Source organism: Platichthys flesus, chromosome 8 (assembly GCF_949316205.1).
Source record: "Platichthys flesus chromosome 8, fPlaFle2.1, whole genome shotgun sequence".
Classification (NCBI taxonomy): Eukaryota; Metazoa; Chordata; class Actinopteri; order Pleuronectiformes; family Pleuronectidae; genus Platichthys; species Platichthys flesus.
In genome coordinates, this window is record NC_084952.1 from 8933804 (window position 1) to 8957633 (window position 23830).

General features: G+C 41.8%; 1 protein-coding gene across 2 annotated transcripts; it reads right to left on the minus strand.

Moving 5' to 3' along the window:
• Positions 1-2063: 2063 nt before the first annotated feature.
• arhgef6 (Rac/Cdc42 guanine nucleotide exchange factor (GEF) 6) lies at positions 2064-23823 on the minus strand. Of its 2 annotated transcripts, XM_062393619.1 has the most exons (22): positions 23538-23823; positions 22424-22507; positions 20504-20588; positions 17920-18041; positions 17073-17277; positions 16548-16600; positions 15960-16054; positions 15590-15685; positions 14914-15036; positions 13164-13302; positions 12805-12864; positions 11556-11702; positions 10206-10292; positions 9874-9955; positions 9291-9406; positions 8884-9063; positions 7686-7706; positions 6170-6266; positions 5462-5548; positions 5233-5332; positions 4862-4916; positions 2064-4639 (listed from the first exon to the last, which is right to left on the minus strand). In XM_062393619.1, exons 1-22 carry the CDS (start codon positions 23700-23702, stop codon positions 4511-4513), a joined length of 2328 nt encoding a protein of 775 aa, XP_062249603.1. In that variant the 5' UTR covers positions 23703-23823; the 3' UTR covers positions 2064-4510. The 2 variants fall into 2 exon arrangements, with proteins under 2 accessions (XP_062249603.1, XP_062249604.1); XM_062393620.1 differs by lacking the exon at positions 7686-7706.
• Positions 23824-23830: the final 7 nt, after the last annotated feature.

The window sequence follows — 23830 nt, forward strand, 5'->3', positions numbered from 1 at the left end:
CGCCACAGCTGCTAGTTTACCTACTGCAAGTCGGTTTATGTAAAAAAGCAAATACTAGTATACTACGGTATGAAGACGCGCATCTTTCGGTCTCTCGATAACAATCTAACCCCACGTAGGAACCTTAGAACAGATCGATGGACTCGGAAAGTGAAAACGCTTTTAGTTTGAAACGGGTTCGGGAAGTGTTGTAAATACGCTTGCGTCATAGACAGATACACATTGTGTTTTACAAGAGGAACAACCAGAGAAAATGATCTTTCATTCGAGTTTGAATTGTTTATCTGTTGAAATTATGTTTTTTACGAACACAAGTGGCTGCAACACTTTCTGTATGCGTATCAAAATAAAACCTCCCCAGCGTTTAAAACCTTTTTTTTTGTTTAACAAGGAGATTTTATTGTGAAATATTTACAGGAGCAGAATATGGACGGCTGTATAGTATTTGTATTTATTTGAGTACAGGGGACTACTTTCACACAAGTAAATAGTCATATTTATGGCCATGTAAAAAACATTGTGCTGCAGTGTGAACTGAAGCTAAATATTGTGCACTGAACAGATACTGTAAATATGAATTGATATTAATGTGACTATTGTTCATTGAATAGATAAAGTTGCATAACCACCTTTCTTTGTTTATATTTATGCTCGTACATTCAGCCTTTATCAGAAAATGCTTAAATATGACCCTCCTGAGTGGGTTTCTTGAATAGGATTTAAATGTGATCATGGGCTCAACAAGGTTGGTGACAACTGTATTACACAGTTATGTGTGCATGTCCAAATATGGAGCACATCTGTGTGAAAATAATTAGTAAAGGCGTTAAGAAATGGTGCAAACCACCAAAAAGTATAGAATCATTGTTGAGGCGCTGGATAAGTCATCACCCAGTCATCAGGATTAGGAAAGGGAAGTCCGACGTGCTCCACGGGCGACTCAGAAATCAACTTTGTAATTTATTTACTGTAAAGTTCCTTCTGTATTATTAGTCAGTCTGTTCCACTGCGGTTTCAAATTTCTAGGACACAAGAAACCACACAAAAGATGAAGTTTCTCATGATGCTGCGCCACAAGAAACACGACCACTGCAGATGTAGGTTACAACTTGAAAAAAAGTTAGACTACTCCCCTGACACGGGAAACTGCTTCTTTGTTGACATATGCTCATTTTTATGTAAAGTATTTTACTGCTCACAGTTTTCAAGTATAAGCTGCTAGTGTCTTATTCTGTAATATATTGCGTTCTTCTTTCTAGGCAGCTAATTGGACTACATTTAATCCCCCGTGGTGCATACATCAGGTGACATGTTCCGTCACAATGAACTTTTAATTTTTCTTATTCCTCTGCTGGAACAGTATGATTCCTTCACAGTGATAATATGACTGACACAAATTATCATAGATTAAAGACTCACTGTGATGCATCACAAGACTACCTTATGTGATATCTGCCATTCAATTTTGACACAGTGGAAAATTTGATTTAGACCAATGGCTACCGAAAAGACAGGAAATTATTCTCAGTATTCCGGATTCCCAGTAAAGGAAGGGGCTGAAACATTAAAGATGACATATTACAAAACATATCAGTTTATATTTAACTGCTGGCTCCACCTTATCCTCCAGGTATGAGTTAGAAGCAACTTTAACTCGCGTGATGACTATTAGGCTTTATCTCCAGTGGGACATGAGTAATTTAAAAAGAAGGTTCTAACTCCCTCCCTACCATCAAAAGTAAAATGCAGTGCAAGTTTGAAGTCAGCACCTCAGACATCATAAAAAAAACTCAGAATGGAAAATGTGATTATGTATGGAGGTGTGTTTAAGATGCAGAGGCGATGCTCTCGCACAGGATGTCATCTATTCTAGTCACTCCTTTCCGTCCTGCGAAGAGTTTCCTGCAGTCAAATCTTAACAACCTGCAAATTCCTGAAGTGCAGAAGTGCTGAATGCTGCGTGGAAAAGGACGAACCAGTCGGGATTTCCAAGTCAACCGTGACCTCACCTCGTTTCAGTGTTTGGACTTTTCCGTTTTGGGACATTGATGTCAAGCTCCACATGTTATATTAAACTTTTAATAAAAGGATGACCATTCCAAACATAAAGTAACAGAGTGTCTAGAAAAAAAAAAGAAGCAATGACAATACTTTGCAACAACAACAATTGCATAGAAGAACTTTTCAAAAACATTACACACAGTGGTCTGGAGATGTGATTTCAAACAAGATAAAAAAAAAACGGAGTTCAGCCCCTTCCCACTAGTAAGTGCTCAATGAGGCTTTGGGGAATTGAAAACTACAGTATGTTAGACTCAATGAAAACAATTCAAAATACAGAATGAGCAACAATGTTAATCTCAACAGCAAAGATATGATGAGACAGTCACACATCTGTGCAGGCAGCAGAGTCTGTGTAGCGCCGGGGAGAATCTGCATGTTGGAATAGGAACAGCGGTTTAAAATCGGTCCCTGCAGCTGGGTAAGAACCGACCTTGCTTACGTGCCCTTGAGCAAGACAGCGACTCCGCAAGAGATGTACCAGTGCTGCCTTGTTCCCTACACGGTGCCCTGACCTCCCTGTAAAGAGGTGCATGCAAAAACAGCGATTCCCAACATGGATTGTACAGTATAACAATATTACAACATTTTATATGACTTGTAATGAAAACTGGGACCTGGTCAGCGATCTTTAAACAATCAACATCAACCAAGAGGACTTGATTAAATAAAGGCAAATTTGAACGTGATAAACAAGCTAACTGAGCCACATTCTGTGGTCCTATATTTTGGTTAATAAACTGGGTTAATTCATTCATTATTGCAATTTCTCCAAATCTGGTTCATGGTGCTGTGACTGACCCAGAGGTCAATCAGTAAAGCAGTCACTTATTGCATTTCAATAGCATCCACTGCTGCTCTGCAGCGCTGCAAGAATAGATAAGTGTTGACAGTGCACACGCTCAACCGCATGAGGAAATGTACCGCCGAGAGTCCCCACTGAGAGGCTGCATCTTAAATCACATGCTGAGCCCCGTTCATATTTCAGACCCCATATACGCCCATTGAGTTTGAGCCAATCTCATTCAAATATTACAATGATCCATCTCGGACACTTTCAATATAAATCCTGCATTTAGTCCCAGTCTGGTGTTAAACTCAGTTATAAGTTTCACGACCCCTTTGGGAGGCACTTAGACAGTTCAGCTCTACTCTACACCATCAAACGAATCTCACTGGGTGGATTTCCTCAGTCTGTCTCTGTCAGTTCTGTACGAGACTGAACAAAAAACCTTTGAATTGTCCAGCAGACTCATTCATTAACATGTTTCCTCTTTTGTAATGAAAACCCCCTTCCTCTTTTCCCTTGGCCCAAACAAAGACATATGTTCTGCCTTCATCCATCAGTTTGGTTTGATTAATAACCAAAAAAATCCAAACAGATGTAAAAGGCGGCAAAACTATATCAACAAGGCCAACACAACAATTAAATGCTTGGGTGAGCAATAAATAAAGAATACTTTTAAAAAATCCAAAATAAAGCCAGGCTATGTCAATGAGTAAAATGATTGAATATATTTTAGTAAGAAGAGTAGGGGAGATATCAAAGACATTATTTGCTCTTGTATAATAAATGATAGTTAAGCCTTTACTATTTTTACTGCAGCTGCATCCCTGATAGCTTTGGACTAAATATCTGAAAATCGTGTCACATTTCTGATGCAGGATTCTGCAGAAACACTGTACATTCATGCAGTTTGTCGATCAACAGTCATGGGCAACCACTGAGTTTAAGACGTTGAGCTGAACCTGGTTGATTTGATTGAAACGGCCACAACAACCGGCTGGAAACTTGTAAAGTGAAATGTTGTCTGAAATGTTACAAAAAACGGCAATTACACACACTCATGACAGGTCAATAGATTTCCCCACGGTCGGTCCTTGTGACAAATAAAAATACAAAGACAAGAAAAACATCAGGATGCGAACAGAAGAAAAAGTCCTGTATGTAACTGAAGTGCATGCAAGAGAAAACCTATTGGACTCGATGGCTTAGAACTCTACTGCCGACTGAAGCAAGAGAAGCAGCAGAGAACTTGTTTTGTCCTCGTCCAAAATTGTTCTGTTTGCCGGGGCAGGTTCACAGTGCCAGTAGCCGAGAGGAGGTACGTTTGTAACATCCCATTTTACCAGTCTTGGTTTAGCTGATCTGCTTCGGGAGGAAGCGGACTCGTGTCTCTCGTCCAGTGGGTCTGGACGAGGAAGACGGATTTCACCATGACGTCAGATTAAGCCAAGAGTCTCCAAGAGTCATCGTCAGAGAGGGAGTCCAACTCTGCTCTTGTGTGATTGAAATACGGAGACGCAACGTAGACAGATACACAAAAATACACGCACACCTTCCTGTCCCTCTGCAAGCATGCTTACACACAGTAAAAGGTACCCCCACACACACACACACACACACACACACAGGCACACTAGAATGAGGATGATCAGAGGGAGGCGTTCAGTGGCCGGCGTCATCCCAAGCACAATCATTCTTCTGGCCCGTCTTGGCCAGTTTTCGGACAACTCGCTCCAGCTCCTTGCGAGACTTCTGCTCTTCCTCCAGAAACTGCTTCATCCACTTATTCTCCTGTAAAAACATTTGGACAGTGACAATGTTTAACAAACAGAAAAAACGTTCCTTGTTGCAAGAAACCCAGATGCAGAGGACCAGTTTAGCATTTAAAAGCAGCATATGAACATATAATTAACAGTTTATAAGACACTGTACGGAATTTATATCTCAAAACAGGAAAAGAAGTGAAAATATACTGAAGTAAAAGGAAAGTTTTGATCAGTAGTTAAAACTCACCTTTTTCAGTTCATGAACCTCGTCCTTTAAAGCATACACGGCATCAACCAGGCTCCTGAAGACAAACCAAACGACGATGAGGGTTGAACGACAATATCCATATTTATTTTTAGCTGCTCAATAAATAAAGCAGGTGGCGTTGTCATTATACAGCAACACATTTGAACATGAAGGTCACACTGGCTTCTGAGCCGAGGTCAGTCTGAGTAAAGATCCAGACCTCCTTGACCAAAATTGGATCAATATCATATTTCTGAATCTAATAACAGAGATAATTAGGATCCAAATTCAAACAATGACAAATCCTTTTTTGTCGCTGTTGGTACAACAACTAAATAACAGCCTTTTTTTCAAAGTTATAATATGTTTACTTTTCCTCAATGACTGTCTGCCCGTTGCTCTTCATCTCCTCCACAATGATCTTCTCTTCCTCTGGTAGGAGCACCTGAGGGATGCACTCTTTCCGCACCGCTGCATATAAACACACAGACAAATCAAGAAGAAACGTTGATACACGGCTATATTAGTTGCTATGGAAGTGCTGTCTGAGAAGGCATTAAAGAATCTATTAGTCTCACACACACACACACACACACACACCTGTGGTGGTCTGGTGCAGGCTCGCTCCTGTGCAATACGCCTCAATCACCCTCAAGATCTGAGCATCCTCCTCCAGAGCGGCCGTGCCTGACAAAAGCAGATTAAGAATCATAAATACAAACAAACAGACAGGTAAACACCAATGAAAACATAATGTCCTTGGTGGAGGTAATACAAATTTCCCACATTGCACTGGTGCAGTTAACGCCTGTCCTCTATATTATTGATGTAAACAGGGGCCTCAGAACTGGATTTTCCAAGTGGACACAGCTGCCTGCCCAACGTTTGAATGAGACTTACAACTTCTTAAGGTTTAATTTCAGAGTTTCAATATCAAACCACTCTAGAAATGAAATCATTTCTATCAATTATTGAGCTTAATACCAAAATATAGACCCACGATTACAAATCCCTGGGAATCGGGTGAAAATGTCAGGAAGCGCAAGACAATGTTAGAGAAAGTGAAAAACAATCATGGATGTGGGAATCCATTAAGGTTTTTGGTGTAATCTGGTTGACAAACGAACGAACCAATCAAACATTGGACAGGGGGGGGAAATATAAGTTCTTAATGGAGGTAAAAACCATAATAGAATTAAAACCACACAAAGAATACAAATGTAGGTATTTATAAGTTAATATAAGCCTGTATTAGGTTGTTTCTCATGTTTCCCTTAAACCGTCATATAAATAAGTTAAAACTCCTACTTTTCCTTATTTGAACCTCGTCATCTGAGGGCTTCCGCTCCTTCTTCCTGTTGCCTGGCAGAAATTTCTTCATGGGCCGCGGGCTCTTGCTGGAGTCCTGGAGTAGCGAAACATTCAATTTAGTCTTAAAACAAACAAACACACACACATACTCACACAAACACACAAGCACACACCGCTACACACACCTGTAAAGCCAAGACTTCAAACCAAACAGAATGCAAGCTCACAGGGACGCGCGTCCCTTGTGAACGGACAACATCGAAGAACAAAATACCATCAACGAACAAGGCAGCAAGCATGTGGTGGTGACTGGGAGCGAAGCACCCATCTAATCCATCTGTGCCGATATGAATCCTTCTTGACGAAAAGCAGAAGCATGAAGAAAAACCTAATTCCTCTTTATTCAAGTCCGATAACATTTGCTTTCAAACCCAGGAGGGGAAGTAAAGATGTTCTTCATCACTGTGACACTACCTTTAACTTTATAAATGAGAGATTTCATGTTTCAGACAACAGCCGTCAGTTTGTGACGATTTCCTCCCATGAGAACATTAAAGATGAGGTGTGAGGTGAATAGTCAAACAAACTGCTGATGTGCTAAAGCTGATTTGAAAGTGTGGCGCTAACTTGTGACTTAACTTACTGCAGACATATTCTTATCAAACTTGAAAGTATGTCATTTGTTACTGAAAAGGAGAAGCTAAGACGAGCACGTAACAGAGAAAACAGGTAGTCGACCCATTCATGGTGCATCCTGACAAGCAACCACAGATCAGGAGAGTAACTGACTGAATCATGTCTTTAGAGCCCGTGAAGCTGAGGGATTCATATTAATTCAGCTGATCTGAGGATCTCTCCTTATTAGGCTTGGTTTCCTGTGGCCTGTGCCACATTGGTTGGGCCAGTGGAGCAGGGTGGTGTGTCAGTGTCACGCCAACACCATGTATACCTGCCTGGAATCGATGAGTAGTAAGGAGCGCATGGAGATAAATCACTTAATTTGATTTGGGAGCTGCAGAAATTCACGTGCAAACATAAACGAGGAGTTTGGAGTTTTGTTTGAAGCCACCGGGCGAATGACGGACAAGTACATTATTGGAATGTCTGATGAAACTGTAGACATTATGGAAAGGAAATCAATGCTTTTTTAGAAACAGGAAACTGCAACCTTGACAGGATTTTCAGGCTCCTCAGTATGCAAATGTGATTCATTTGCATATAACATTCAGGGCTGAATGACATTTGACTCTATTGTGCACTCTCAACCCACATTTCCAAAAATAGTATCCGAGAAGAAATTACTACACAGTGTTTTTTGGTGAGTCGTTCTTTGACTAAGAGAGAGAGAGAAAGAGAGAAGAGAGAGAGAGACGCAGAGCCACAGAGAACAGGAAACCAACAAGATGACAATGAGGGAGGAGTGAAGCAAACAAAGCGATCGCATACCAGCTCAAACCTGGGGATAACACACGCACACACGAACACACAGAGAAACAGAGTGTTCTAACCTTACCTTCATGATATAAGACATCCTCTACAGGAGGCAAGATGGAGAGAGAGAGAAAAAGAGGAAATGTGCATGAAAAATACGATGAGAGACAGATGTGATAGAGAGCTGGTAGTGAGCATTTCTATAGCCCCTTTGCAGTTCACCTACGGTTTGTCTTTGCAGCAAAGGGTAATAATTATGTGTTTAAAAAAATAGCATTAAAAAATAGCAGCAAGAAGGTCATGCATTCAGAGGACTATGCATGCTATCTCTGCAGAGCAGAGAAAAAGACCCAGCGAGCCGTAAACCGGTTGTTTTCTCAAGGTGGGAGAAGAGGAATATGTGAATATAGTTTTTAAAGATGTACAGACACTGTAAATATACTGTATATCTAACTCACAAAACTGTGGGGGTTCTCCACAACCGAGCGCTGACTAAGAAGTAAAGCTTCTGCTTCCCGCATGCGCTTCAGAGTGACCGTCAACACACATCCAACACGAGAAGTTAGTAACTCGTGTTTCACTAGGTGCCAGTCAGACGCGGTGATCATTCTACTGTTACTGGAATTAACTTCCTGAGGACTACAGCATAACTGGTTTTGATTTAGACACACATGGACAGTTTCAAATCTATTCTATCTATAGAGTCCTGCACTGGGTTAGGTACTCGCAACAAAATGTACACTAAATTAACATGGGTCGGCCAGTTTGCAAAAACTGACCCGGAAAGGACTCTGACTCTATCTACTACTCAACAATAATAACAAAAATGTTTGCTGCTCCTTTCCAGTCACTGTGTAATTTATATAAATGGCTCACAAATTCTACAGAAAACTAATTTAAATGTGGGTTTTCCTGTTTGCATCACAGCAGTACACGGTTTTAAGAGCCTGTGACCACACAGTTCAGGCTACACGAACTGAACCACTAAATCTATTCTCATCAACCTGGAGCACTTGTATCTTATACTTCTGAACAGGTGCCATGTCAGTCATTTGAATGGATTAAAGGCATGTGTGGGAATTTAACTTGTGTGTTTCGTGAAGACATTTGTGTTAAACAGACGTCTGGGTCTAAATCCAAATAGAGATAGAAAGGAGGACAGAGGGCGACGTGGGTGAAGAGACTTCTCTCGGTTGCAGTAACAGCTCACTGCCAGACTGCTTACCATAGATGCACATCCAGCAAGTGTGGTTTTGTTTGAGACGCTTTCTAACTCCTACCTCTTTGTAGCCCAGTGCAGCGGAGGGTTTGAGGGGAGGCGCGGGGCGGAGGCAGCTGAGCGACCACGGCTTGCTGATCTTTGGTGGTTCCAGGGGGCCTCGACTGATGGCGCTGATGCTGCCCGGGTGGGACAGGTGAGTTGGGGTACCCACCATGCTCAGTGGCTTTCCCTCAACAGTCTATGTGGAAAGAAGAGAAGCGGTTGTGTGCCAATCGAAAAATGATGACTGTACAATGAAAGTGTGAAAGTCATGTTCATCGTGTCAGGGTGAGAAAATTCGTAAAAAGGTTCACACCTTATCACAGGTTCAGTTTCAGTACGGATTTGACTCAATGGTGTTTATGTGTGTGTTTGTGTACTTGTGTATGTTGATGCGCGCTTGCTTGCATGCGTGTGCGTTCTAACCTTTGCAATGGTGCCTACAGGGCTGCCCCCTTTGGTGAAGGGCTGAAGGTGCTCCAGCCACTCCTGCAACTCCTGGGGACTACTGCAGAGCACTGTCATTCGATCAATCATGCTTCCTGCAATACACACACAAACCCACGCACAAACACACATAGACAGACTTCAGTGGAAGTTACAAAAAGCTGACAAGAAACAACATTTACAAAAACCCACATTACGCAGGTGGCATTTAGAGATCGAAGGAGTCAGCATCTCCAGTCAATTTGAGAATAGAGCAGGAAGGTGCCCGGGTAACTTACAGCGAGCATTTGGGTGAGTTGATTCAGATAGCTCAGGTAAAAGACAAGGGGGAGTAGAGGGCAAACTCTGGAGAAGGCGCAAACCAAGTTTTGAAAATATTACTGAATTTCAGGTCCTAAAATAGCCCTAGTTAGCCGAGGTTGGAGATGCAACTGTGAGCACTTGCGAGTTTTGAAGCCATATTCCCAAAACTGTTCAAGATCCTCTCATTATGATATGTTGTCATTATGCATTATTGCTTTTTCCACAAACAAACTGAAGGAGAAGAGCTTCAGATGCAAACCTGTGATGTCAAAGGCAAAGTGAGCACTGTCTGCATCCTCTGGGTGTCTCGTCACTGTGGTGCCCGTCAGCGGCAGCTTTCCCTGAATGGTACAAGAGGGAGAGGAAATAAGACACCATGTCATACGCAGAGGCCATTTAGCCACGATACGTTGCTATCGACTGAAATTAATGAAATATGTGGGCTTACATCCAAAAATGCTAAATCTTACATAAACCTATAATTTTGGGATTTGTTGAATTGTAAATGATCTTATTAAACCAAGCGAATGGTGAGATTATTTTGGGTTTTACTTTTCTATTGATAACGGATCAACACATGCTAACGCTCACCTGATAAATAAATCCACTCATTCGGGGACTGGCGGAGAGCATGACCAACATATTTGGAAAAAGCATTAAATAGCGCTCCTCTTTCTCCTGTAAAAGAGAAACAGAAAAACATTTGGTTGCAATATGAAGTTTGAGTTCCTGCACACATGTACGGCAACAGTAAGTCGCTGGTTAAACAACAGTGTTCTCTGACATACAGTTTTTGTCTTGCCATGGAGTGGAGGGTGCCAGCAGCTCTAAAGGTTGTTCATCATGTTGCTCATCAAAAACCAACATGCGTTCCAGTTTATTTTGCACCTACTGACGCTAAAGCCATCATTATAGCTGACACTGGCATAATGCAGCTCAGGTAAGCAACTAGATATGGGTATGGGAAAGCCGTTGCGCCATATATGAATGGAAAATAAGATGAATGTTCAGCTGTTAAAGAAATATGGTGACAGGTACGGTGGTTGGAAAGTGGTTGGCAGTGATCAAAAGACAGGGAATCCAAATGAGTATGTTTCTTCCCACCATCAAATAAAAGCCTACCCCTAAACAGACACAACACAAAAAGGAGCTGTTTTTCAGGCTGCGTGCGGCCTACACTCGTTTCTGTTCTGACACTGACTTAGTTGTAAAGGAGGGTGGATTTTAGATGGACTGTCTGAACTGATTACACATTTAGATGATGATAAAAGTTTCATTTTTCTGAAAATGGAGAACCTGCTGGGATTAACAAGGAAAAGAGTCAACTGCGCTTCACCGAAAGCTGCTTTTCACACTTCCTGTCTGTTTACCTGCGTCAAACACCATAGTCTCACTTCAGCAGAAAACGCAGTCATATCATCTCAATTAATAAAAAAATGAAAAATGTGTAGCATTTTCTTGAAATGGTGAAGGTCGATGCATCGGTCTAGATTGTAGTTTAACATCAAGAACAATTTAGACGATTCAAACTGTACTGGTTATACAGCAGTTCAGGCTTAACTGGGATAAAGCAGTGATAATTAGATCTGTTTTCACCCAAGTCCGTTTGTTTTGTTTGATTACTCCAAAAACTAATGAACGGATTTCCACAAAACTTGGTTGATGGATGGCACGTGGGCCAGGAAAGAATCGATAAGATTTGGGGGGTGGATCAAGACAAAAGGGTGGATCAAAGATTTGATGTGTGCCGGATTTTTTCACATTTTCACCAATTTTCCATGGAATAATTTACAGATGTGTATACATTTTTTTTTAAATAGGCACAGAGAAGTTTATCCACTTTGACTGAAAGGCACCCTTGGCACTCTTGTCTTCACATTTGCCTTAGAAAGCCAACTCCAACAATTCGCATGAAAACTGAACCAAACACAGCTCTCTCACCTCACTGGACCCATTTTTCACATGGACCTGGGACATGTAGACTACTTGGCCCAGGCTCTTCATGGCGTCTCCCTCCCAGCCCCGCACAGGCTCCGACAAGATCTGGAGCTCCAGGTTCTTGCGCTTCCGAAGCTCCTGGCACTGCGACTAAACACCAACACACACATCATATTTATCAGTCTATGAAGATGACAAATGATTTAAACATTCACAGAAACTGTCAAATGCACGGGTCTGCCTTGGAGATGTATTTGCAGTGTACATTAACAGATACCTGGAATTAGGGAGTTTAAAGTCTAAAGCCCATGTTGACACCTTCTCTCAAAATTGAGATGCTTCCTTTTTGGTAGACGTCATTAATACATTTAACCGACCTGTTGTTGAACAATATAGTTTCTATCCTTTAAGAAATACTGGCTTATTTGCAGTTTTAGAAAAAAATCAATGTCCACGTGTTTCTTTAAATTCATTGTCAGGTATGAGGAGAAAGCTGTAGCTTCAAGTAGTAAACTCTCACGTGCTTGGCAGGGGTTCTCCCTATTCAAGCAGAAGAAATGATAATGCAACATCATCCATTTTCCACTGTGCAGAATACAAAAAGAGGTTCTGCAGACCAGGTACTGCAGAGGGAACTAGACTTTCTCAGAGCCTTCCCACCCAACCACACATGCAAACCACACACGCAAAACACACACACAGTCTTTTAAATTACAATTGTCAGCATTGTGCGATTCCTACTCCCCCCCCCCAATTTTCCTGTGCAGCACTGCGGAAGAAACATGTGTGAGTCACCTCACCTGGTCTTACACAGAGCTCAAAGCTCTACCAGGGAAACTGTGTGTCAGAACTAAGGTTCTCTCCCTTTTTCTAATCCAAATCTTTAGCATGTTTTCCGTTCACACCCACTGTAAGAACCAGATTTTCACCCAAAAGGCTCACACACTTCCATTACACTCCTGTCACACAGGGCTGTGAGGTGCTATGGTACATTCCACTGTCAATCATTTGTAGCATCACTGACAATGAGGGGGAAATAATCAAATTGTGAATAAAAGAAAAAGAAACACATAGGACATAACTTAATTCTTTAGTGGGACTGAATTATTACTTCTGATAATACAAAGCATCCAGGAGAATGGTATAAATCTACCATGAAGATTTATTTCAGCCTCATTTTAACAGTCACAATTTTAAGATTGAGTTTAAACCTGGTTCAAGTAGGAAGAGCTCTCTGGATTACCAGACTTACCACGAGGCTCCTGAATACTGACGTTGCCTTTACGATGTCAGTGTAGTCTGGGTGGGCTTCCTGTGATGGAAACAAGCAACACATCAAATTAAATGAAGGAGCTTGGACTAGTGTTTCATATTAAAGCAATTGTGGTATAGAAAGGAAGATGGAGACAGAAGGAGAAAGACTCGTTCATTTTTACTTCCCATTAATACACGTTGTCAGGTTTTAGCATTCATTTAGTTATTGGAGGTAAATAAAGTCAACAGAATTTGAATGAGCAGTTAAATATGGGAACACTTTTCATTATTAATTTGAACCTCCTTATTTCCCTATGAAGTAATATTGAATATGTATTTAAAAATGTCTTTCTGTACCTCCACGTGTCTCTCCAGCTCCTGCAGCAGGGTCGGGTACTTGTCGAGCCTCATGAAGGGCTTACTGAGGCTGGAGGTCAGGGTCAGGATCCCCGGAGCAGTGGCTCCCTGGCTCTCCATGAACTTGTCTAGTTCTTCACTGCAAAAAAAAAACACAGACACACACAGACACAAACAGACATGTGTTATCCTCAGTTATTGGTAACAAGTGTTTTGCTGAGGCTACAGAACACAGAGCACCCTGACTGTAAAGTTTAAGGTTCTTCATTGTGCCATCAATGCTTCAACAAAACAAAAAGAATGAATCGCATCACAGCTTGGACTAAAGCTAAGTACGATCTATTTCAATATCAATTTAATCATTTTGCATCTGCACATACACAACACACATACACTCCACTTATTTTCTGCGTATAACGCAGCAGGAGACCTTATCGACATACACAGGGTTGAAAATAGTAAAATGATGTATATAAAAGTAGACATACTTTTCAGTTCATGTTACTTAGAACCAGAAAAAACTGCCTCTTTTCATGGGAACGGGTCAATGAACAGTATACTGAAGTTTTTTCTTTTCAATATCACAGTTTTGATGATGAATTTAATATTTAGACCAATTTCTGGAAAATAAACCACGAGGTCTGGAAAGTGAGTCTCGGTGTGACTGCAGATCACGCCAACACTTTGACAGAGTATCATAATATTGGTGCACATTACCATCAACTGTAATGGGGCTAACACAGTTTGACAGGCCACATAAATTAGGTCATCGGTTTGGTTTTTGAAACCTCCACATGTTCACATCTCAGCGAGCACGCTAACATTCTCTGAAAGATCCAGAGCTTCAGTCATGCAGTATCCTGTAGCATCACGAGCTGGCAACACTGTGTTAATGTGACAAATAACCACTTCTTGAACTGCAACACAAAAGGTGCTCACTGTGAGGAAACAAGCGTCTCGCTTGTCTTTAACCACAACTACATGTATATACATCCTGTCAACAGTTGGCTTCTTCCTGTTTCTAATTCAACTTGCTTTGCATGTCTCAGTGTAGAAACTGACGTACCACGTTATTAAAATGTCACCGTGTTCACTCTGCTGTTTCACAGTGATCTTTGATCTGTGCAGCACAGATTCATGGCAGGGTGTCCCTCTGCCTTTAGATCACAGCATTTGAATTACAAATGGAGAGACAGAAAATTTCTGTGCACAGGGACCAGGGACAATTAACATCCTGGGCATTAGCAAATGGAAAGGCTGACACCTTCTGGCTGAAAAATTAACTGCAGCTCATCAGTAGAAAACATTAGGTGGCCCGAAAATTAATTCAGTAATAATCCATCTAAACTTTCACAGAAAAACAACACAAATTACATGGAAAAGTTCAGTGGATAAACAAAGTTTCAGGGCATGTTGGGGTTTTAAATCAATAGTTTAAAGAACTGTTTGCCTTTGATCCACAACAGAGTGAACACCTTTGATGCTTATATTTTAAAAAATGGTTTGATCTTTTACATTTTTTTTTTATAATTACACCATATTTCTTAAACATCAGCACAAGGGATATTTAAATCAAAAGCCATTTTTTAAATGCAGGACTTCCAACTGAAACTTCAGTGAAATGACTCAAAACTTAAGTCTGCACTGTCCGTTTCAGTTCCCCCTCGGACAAATGTAATTCACTAGCAAGACTTCTCCACTGGCTGTGTAATGAATGGCTGTCTGCTATGTTTAGTGTGCAGGGGCTGACCTGTGGTCCGTCAGGATGCAGACAGCTGATGGATGGCTGGAGCAGTAAGCCAGGTAGAGAGTCTTGATCTGACTCATCAGGTTTAAATAGCAGCCCGCCACTCGCTGCTGGCCCTCTGGGACTCTGCAAGGTCGGAAACACAGAGACAGGGTCAGAGAGGTGGATGAAGTGAAGAATGTAAAACGGCTTAGGAGAAGGAGAGTGACCGAGGCAAAAAGTTTGCCCTGATGATACACTGAATCATAAAAATAATTTTTTACTCATGATGCAAGATGGTTCTAGCATTTTTTTTAAACTGGCTAGTTGTACACTGTGCACACTTTTCCAATTTCCATTGCAAACGATACCTTAGTTGTATTTACATGTTTTCTTTCCACCCCACGGTAGATATTTGCATTCCAGCAGTTTTGCATGTTATTTTCCCCACGAAAGTGCACAAAGGAAAGTACCAGACAACATGCATATTTATAAAATAAATTGTGCAAAGGTGGTAGCTTGATAACAATATTTCAGCAAGTTAATATTTGTTCTGTAAATAAATTAATTAGAGGTCTGGGAGGAATGATACTACAAATAAGTATGATATGCTTTGTGTAGAATTTGAGTTATGACCGAACATGACAAATCTGATCTAAATAGAAACTTTTCATGGAGGTCCTTGCCCTGCTTGACTTACTTGGTACAGTCCTCCAGAGACACACACAGTCCCTGCTGGAAGGTCAGGATCTCTTCCAGGTTTCCACACAAGGTGGCGCTGTCTGCACTGCTCAGCCTAAATGCACACAGATGTAGTTTTATTACAGAGAACGATAAATGTGCTACAACTTCCACAATGAAAGAAAGTTAACATGAAAGTAGTGTAGTACAGACATATTTCAGAAAAAAATCATATCATGTGCAGCATTAATTAAGACACTGAAATTCAATCCTTCTGGATCATCCAATTAACAAAGGAGATTTTCTTCTTATTTCGGACCTCTGTCTTCCTCATTTAAAATCTTTTGCACATTAATGGATCCATCACCCTCTTAGTTATTGGCTCTTACTTATCGCTGGCTTGCAGAGGTCGGAGGTAAGAACTCAGCACAGTTTGTAATTCTTTCACAAACTCTCGCTCATGTTCCAGGATGTCTTGTACCACCTGCGAAAGCAGCAGAAAACTTCTTGTTAATTCCGTCAGATTCCAGGAAAACACCAGTGTTTCCAAAACAGATGAAACTGGTTCAGGATAAGGAACATTTAGGAGTACCTCGGTTTCTTATCAAGTTCAATTTAACAATGTGCACACAAAAAGAGATGCAGAGGTTATACAGAGTAGATGAAAAATGAAATAATACTTATCTGTTAAAAATAAGAAAACTCAAGAAAACTGTATAAACAGATAAGTGTCTATAAAATAAAATGCATCACTTTCCATATTTTGCTCTACTGTCTAGAAATATCACTGACTGACCAATTACATTTTGTCAAATGCATGGTGTCCAAATGACTCAATAGTTTTTAATATCAAGCAAACATATATAATAACAAATTCCTTTCAGCTTTAAATAGATCTGTATGAAGAACAAACAATCAAGTTAACTGACATGTAGACATGTACACATCACACAGCACCCATCAGAAGTGTCACTCACCACACTGTAGTAGTTCTTAGTCAGCTGAGTTCCTTTAGGAGACGCCGGCTTCTCTGTAGAGGAGATAAGAACTGATTATTAAGAACTAACCAGATTCTCAGAAGAAAGGCATAGTAATAATCAGCAACATAATATGCATTTAGTTATATCCAGACAAAAACCACCATCTTACAAGTCAGTTTGACATATTTAATATGTACTGGAATTTTAAAATATACATCATTCAGAAAGGCCTTTCAGAAGAGTGCTTCAATGACAAATAAGTAAAACTCTTAAGTAAAGCATTTCTATGTCACATTCTCTCCTGCACACAATCATATTCTTAGTTGATTCATTTCCGTGTTGGAACACAAATCAAGGCAAAGACATTTTTCTTTTTCCCACAGCTCCTTCCCTCGAAAGCTGGAACAATGCAACTGAACCATAATTCTTTACTGTAGCAACACTGTAACTCTGCCAACAAATGGTGCTCCAAGAAATGTTTGTAATGAAATCCACACTCAGAAATGGATGATTGCGACTCACCGCAGGGTTTGATCTCCCGGACGTAGTTACTGGGGAACCAGCCCGTCCTGCCGCTGAGTGAGCCCTCCCACCAGCCTCCCTCCTCCTGCCGCAGCACCAGGATCATTTCACCTTTGTTGAACGACAGCTCATCCTCGTTGTTCTGTTTGAAGTTGAAGCGGGCCTTCACCATCGCCTGCCCGCCTCCGCCGTTCTCGGACATCTCCTGTTGAAGAGGCGTCAGCATCACAAAGACAAAAGTCAAGAACAAACATATCTTGTGCAGTGCAATAAAATACATAGTCACCATATTGAACTTGCAGAAGTTTTCTTTAAAATTAGGCTGGAACTATCGATTCAACTTTTCGTGCTTCTCTTGATATAATGATCTGTTCATTACCTCCGCCACAGTGCTTGTGTTTAGAGTTATAATTAAGTAGGATAATAAAATAACAGCCGCACAGATTTCCATGAAACTTGGTGGACGATGGGACATGGGCTAAGACAGAACACATTCAATTTGGGTGTTGATCTGGGGAGAGGGGGACATCCGGGATGTTTTTTTCTATTTCAATAACATTTTTACATTTTCACTGACCTCCAGAGGAATAATATAGATCTCAGTGAAAAACAGCATATTTAGAGGATACATATTTATGAGCGTGTGTAGTTTGCTGCAGCTTGATTGAATATTAAGGGACTGGGGGCCTTGGAGGAGGTATGCGCTCTACTGAGACATTCTAGTTGTGTAAACAAATTAAATGTGCAGTCATGTGGGGGAAAACACATCAAATTATTTGACCAAACCAATGTAAAAATGAAGTGAGCAGATGACAGAGAATGTAGACACATGCAGAAGAGAGCATACCACTGATTTGGATTGTCTGCGCAGGGAGCCTTTGGATTTGGCCGAGGAGAGTGTGTGTGAAGACGTCGACTGATTAGGAGAATGGGCGCCGGACTGCGGACATGACCTCTCCGCACCGCAGTCTATGGACAAACAAACAGAGGAAACATGGAGCCTCGGTCACTTCGGTTGTGTTCATGTTTGAAATTCTCCAAGAAAACACATCATCGTCAGAGTTGACACAGGTAAACACTTGATGACAATTCAAGTGAGAATGGTCTACTGCTCTGCACAACCCCCAGGACAGTGAACATGGGCACACACATTTACAATGTCAGAAGGAACAAACCGATTTAAATAAAACTGTCGCACCGCTCCAACACGAGCAAGCAGCTGGAAAAGGGGAGAAGGAACTCTCAAGTGTTTACATTATGATATAAATATGTCTCAGTGATCGTGCAGTCCAGCAAATACGTTCCTTCTGACTAATTCAAACCTATATCCTACAAACCTGTCTCCTATAAGATATACAGTCTACGAGGCGATTTACATTACAGCCGAAGCCTCGACAGTGTCCCCCCCTGAGCCACTGCAGCAGTGATTTAGGTTCAGTCGCTGCCAGCTGTTCTGCAGTGAGTGCAATCTCCAAGGCGCTCTGACAGGGGTAGTAATTTTCTTTCCCAGCACTCAATTGAAAAGTGACACATCACAGCCACCCAGCCGCACACAGGCTGAAAAGCAGAAACACACTCACTGATGACTACCTCTCACATTCCAACTGGATGCTAGCAAGGTCTACTGTGTCTTCCTACTGCAAATTACAGAAAGATTGAAAAAAATAGTGAGCATGCACCATTTGTCTCCTTTGATTCAGATCAAATAAGGAGTTCAACTCAGAGACTATCAAATTTACATAAACTTAAGTGCGCTTTTCCTTGGGGGCAGTAGAAACGTGCAATGGAAACGCTTTTTGTCGTTTAATCAGCCCGTCTTCTGGAATCTATGTCATGTATGTTTAGATGGGAAAGTGGTGGAGATTCCCTACTGTTTTCCATATGCTGAGACGTCAGGTTGCATCACACTGAGGCATAACTGATACGATTAAAATAACACTTTAGGCAGCGGGATATTCCACGTGTACTGGTGGGACTCTTGGACTCCCTGCACACATACACGCACAAACAGGATCCCTAAAGGCCCTTCTGTTAGCCAAGTGCTCCGTGGCGAGCATTGTCAGATCTGAGCAGTGTTCAAAGTATTTACCCTGAACAAACGTTAAAACCTCAAGCTGAAACTCAGGAGGCTTGGAGGATCATGAGTAAAAACACAGAGGCCTCTTTTGTATGATTATATCAAGTAACTTGTGACTAATCCACCTCAAATCAAGTTCACCTCTGAAGATGAGAGGACAGCTGCTAGGCATGGCCACTGGCCAGCCTATAAAAGCCTTGCATATCAAGCAGAGCCCCAGCACTGGCAGAGGCTTCTGATCCACATCTCACGAGGTGCCGTGCATTGTCCCCTCCTTTTATGTGCAATTGTATAGAAACATTTAACCTGTTCATTGATGGGTCAAAACTGAGAACAATAAAATTCATCAAACACAAATGGGAGACAATTGCAGCTGATAGCTTCTAAATAATGAGGATGTGGTGTCTTCGTTTGTTTTATATAACTCTAAACTGAATATTTGGGTTAATATTCTATTTGAAAACATCACTTCTGACTCTATGAAAATTCAGCATCCGGATTTCAAAGTGCTCTGACATCAGACTCATAATATAATAATCAAGCATGAAAAAAAAACATTAGCTGCTGCCATTATATCAGGCTCCAATCCTCACTGTCAATCAAGCACATATCTGTTTGTATGCAGGAATGTCACAAAGACAATGTTCTCCAATCGTGCAGAAGTGGCAGACTGGTCGAAAAACTAGATGATTATACAATCAATGCTGCTGGTTCTCAGTCAACAATGAGAGTTGGACTGGTTTTACCTCTTCACTGCCCCAAAATAAGGGCTCTCGAGCCTAAACTGCTGCTGTAGCGATACTGCGCTGCAAAATATTTTATGCTGCGTCGGTATTAAAGGAACACACTTGAGCAGTAAGCGTACACGTGTGTGGATTCAGCCGCACAGAGGATTTTGCATCATACTGGAGCTTAATTAGCCAACAAAGAAGGATATCCTTCATGGTGCATGAATGCTATAGATGCAAATGAGTAAATATGGCACCCAGCGTGATGCAAACACACACTGCCATGCCAGCTGCCCATGGGTAACAGAAGAGCTGCACGGACAGAGTAGAAAATCTAGATAAGGTATATGGAGGCAAAAACATCCTCTGGCCACTGCTAAAATGAAACTAAGAGTAATGGTCATTTATTATCGAAGCTTGTTCCTCGGAAAAAAAGAGTTTGCATTAAGTAAAGGGTTAGGGGGAAATCCTCAAGAAGCATTTATCTATGATATGCAGAAAATTAATTTGTATGCCTCATTTTCTTTCATGCATAAGGATACTGTGATGTAAAAGCAAAAAAAAACAAAACATATGAATATTACCCAGGCGAAAGGAAATACAGAGAAAGACTGGACAACTCTTACCTTGTGTGGCAAAGTTGACTGCCAGCAAAGTGGTCAGTACTTTGCCAAAGTTCTCGCCTGTGTATAACCACTCCGGTTCAAACCCCTGGATGGAGAAGGAACAGAGGGGATGGTTTCAGACCAAAAGAAAAACAAAGGAAACCATTTTTTCATAGAACCTGGAATCCATCAGATGTGGAAGAACAGAAAGTCACAATTGGAACTTTTTCTACTGATTGCAGTGATCTGAACACTAATGCTTGGTAAGTAAACACAGATGAAGAGAGAGGGGGGGAGGGAAGTAGAGGCTGCCGCACAAACAATGAGACAGACACACACATGCACACAACATGAAGAGCACACAGGGATTTGGGGGGAAAAAGCTTACAAGACAGAGATAAAAACAGACATGTTACGCACGACCCATATTTTGTGACTTAGCGGTTTGTATTAAAACACACAGTGCCACACTCATTTGTGATTCACAAATGCTCGCTCTGTCTCAGACGGCTATCCTCTTTCCTCCAGCAGATAAGGTTTCACATTTTAAATAAAACATCTTAAATATAGAGTTTGAGTGATACAGCCCTGGTCAGGAGTCGTGTATGACCTCATTCAGACTTAAAGTAAGTGTGACAAGTAAGTCTTTGATTGCCATTTTTTTTACTCAGCATGTTTTTCCATCATGTAAAACAAACTGAGAAGGCTTTGTTGGCTATTTACGTAATGATTTTACACCAGTGGTATGAAAAGCAGAACAGACTGGAAAAATCCATTCGCACTGACGAAACAAAATGAAGGAGTAAACGGTTCTGACGTCATCGTATTGAGCTGGATCAGAAATAACCGTTGCCACTGCTGAGACCTTGACCATAGCCGGGGTCATTAGTTTCAAATGAGTCCCATTTCAAATACATTCTAAAGTAGTGCGTTGAAAACATGAGCGCAGAAATAATAACACGACAGATACTCTGCGAGATAATTGCTGCTTCCTCTTTCTGCAACTCAGGGCAGAAGTGAAAATGGTATGACTGCAGTCTTTGTGTAGTCACAGGACAAGCGGGCACGATTCGATACGCCAAAAATAAAAGAGAGAGAGAGAGAAAAGTTCTTCAACCATGATCACATCACTGACCAAAGCTTGGGCAGGGCGTTTTTACAGCGCCACATACATCCCCTGGCTGACACATTTGACAGCAGATCTCCAAAAGCCTCTGCCCACGAGCTACTGGTCGGCCGCGAAAAAAAAAAGGTCTAATTATGGGCTACGACAGGGTTCGTGGATAAAAGCAAAGGGGACCTCCCAGACATAACAAGCCAGCTGGGCAGAACTACTGAACCACTTGACTTCACAGCGAGCCAGGCCCGCTGACTCAATCGGTCTTTTAAAGAAACCATCTGATGTGATTCAAGACCAGGAAGAGATTATTTATAACGCTAGAGGAGAAATTACTGTCCGGTGTGGCCAGTCTGAAGCAGGGTGGTGCAGGGAGATGGAGAAAACTCCCCAAACATCTGCAAAGGATTCAACACTTTGCAACATTAGGACGTCTTCTAAGCAACGAAGGGCATGAGTGAGGGTCTGAGTTTGGTTTTTTTTTACCTGCAGATGACACAAACCAGGGAAAAAATAATGAAAAGCGAAGGGGGGGGGGTATTTATGAGGAAGTTAATACAGTTTGCTAAACTAAAAGCTGAGTTAGGTCAAATTTGAGAGCAGATGCTTCGCTCAGATCTTGTGAGTGAGTGACTGTCTGACCCGGTTAGCATGGCTCACTCCACATGGTCGTGTGAAAGAAAACATATGTCAGTTAAGCAGATCACAACACCAGCAGAGAGTGAGATGAAGTGTCCTCTGTGAACTGCACTAAGGAGATCACGCTCTGGGACACACACAGATCACATCGTCCAGGGTTGGAAAACTTGACAGGACACTCTTACCTCCACTTTCAAGGACGAGCATCCTCTGAGGAACTCCCTGATGTTGGAAATGCAGTCAGCTTCAGTCCTCGGATCCTGGCAGTACTGAACACACACAAACACACACATAATAAATATATAAACAAATAGGAAAGGAGATAGAGAGCTGACACAAGCTCTACGAGTTACAAAAATAAAAGCTGCTGTAAATCCACTTACACACAGACAGCAAATCGAACAACAATGCCGCGATGATCCAAACGCGGAGACCTGCAGTTAAAATTAAATAACTGCGGGTTCTTCCTGCGTCTCCTTCGTGCACACACACAACACACACACACACAACCATTTACAGCGCAGACACGTCAAAGCTGCGACATAGAGCAAAACATCCGCTCACTCCTCAAACTTTCAAAATAAAAGCACCCCCTTCAATGGACGCTGGGGAATGAACACGCTCAGGTTCTTCCCCCTACTGCTTGTAATTTAAAAAAAGAGTTTTATTTGTCATGTGAAATAGTATGAACAACAAACGAGGGTAAAAAGACTAAACCTCACAAGGGAGAAGTGGCTATTTCCGTGCTACTTCCGGTTTTTTTTAAGCTAGCTGCTCTCACCGGGAAGGACCGAGGAGGAAGTGACGAACCGACTTTGCAACTGTTATTTATCCTTATTAAGTTTTGTCACCTCAATAAAAAATAATGTGTGTTTGAGATCCACTGTCTATGCGGTTGTTAACTATATAAAAAGTTGGTTTAAAAACGAAAGAAGCGAGGCGGAGACCTGCTCCGTCGCCTCGGCACGGCCTCGGTGTTTGAGTGCTCTCCCCCTGCCCGAGCGGGTCGTGTGTTTGGTGGGTGTTTCACTCCGACTCGCTCGTGTCAAGAATGCGGAACATTTCGCCAGCCGAGCTCCGCGGAGAAGCACGTCTCAAAAACCCGCCGAAATGCGGCTGTAGTTCGGTGCCCAGAGAGAGAACTTACTCCGAGCTGCAGGACCGTCAGGCCCGCAGCACGGAGAAGTTATGTCGGTATCACTTCCATCGAACAACCACCCCTCCCTTCCTCCTTTTCCTCCCCAAAACAAGAGCTCAGAGCCCGCGTCCTTTTCAGTTCCCCCTCAACCGACAACTCACCTTGGGGGTGATTCCAGGTACGAGCCGCTCGGTGAGCTTGCACAGGACGACCCCATCCCTCAGTGAGCTTTTCAGAAACTCCTCCGGGTCCGCTATGTTCTTTTTGGGCGAGCTGAGCACTCCCAGCGAGATCAACCACGTTACCGTCTGCTCCTCTGGATTCATGGCTCCACCGAGTGATCATCGTCCGTGTGCACGCATGGCTAAACACTAAATATATATATATATAGATCAGCGAGAAAAGTGGCGGCCTGTTCCGTATCAATATGCAACTCACATCCGCACTTCTGCCA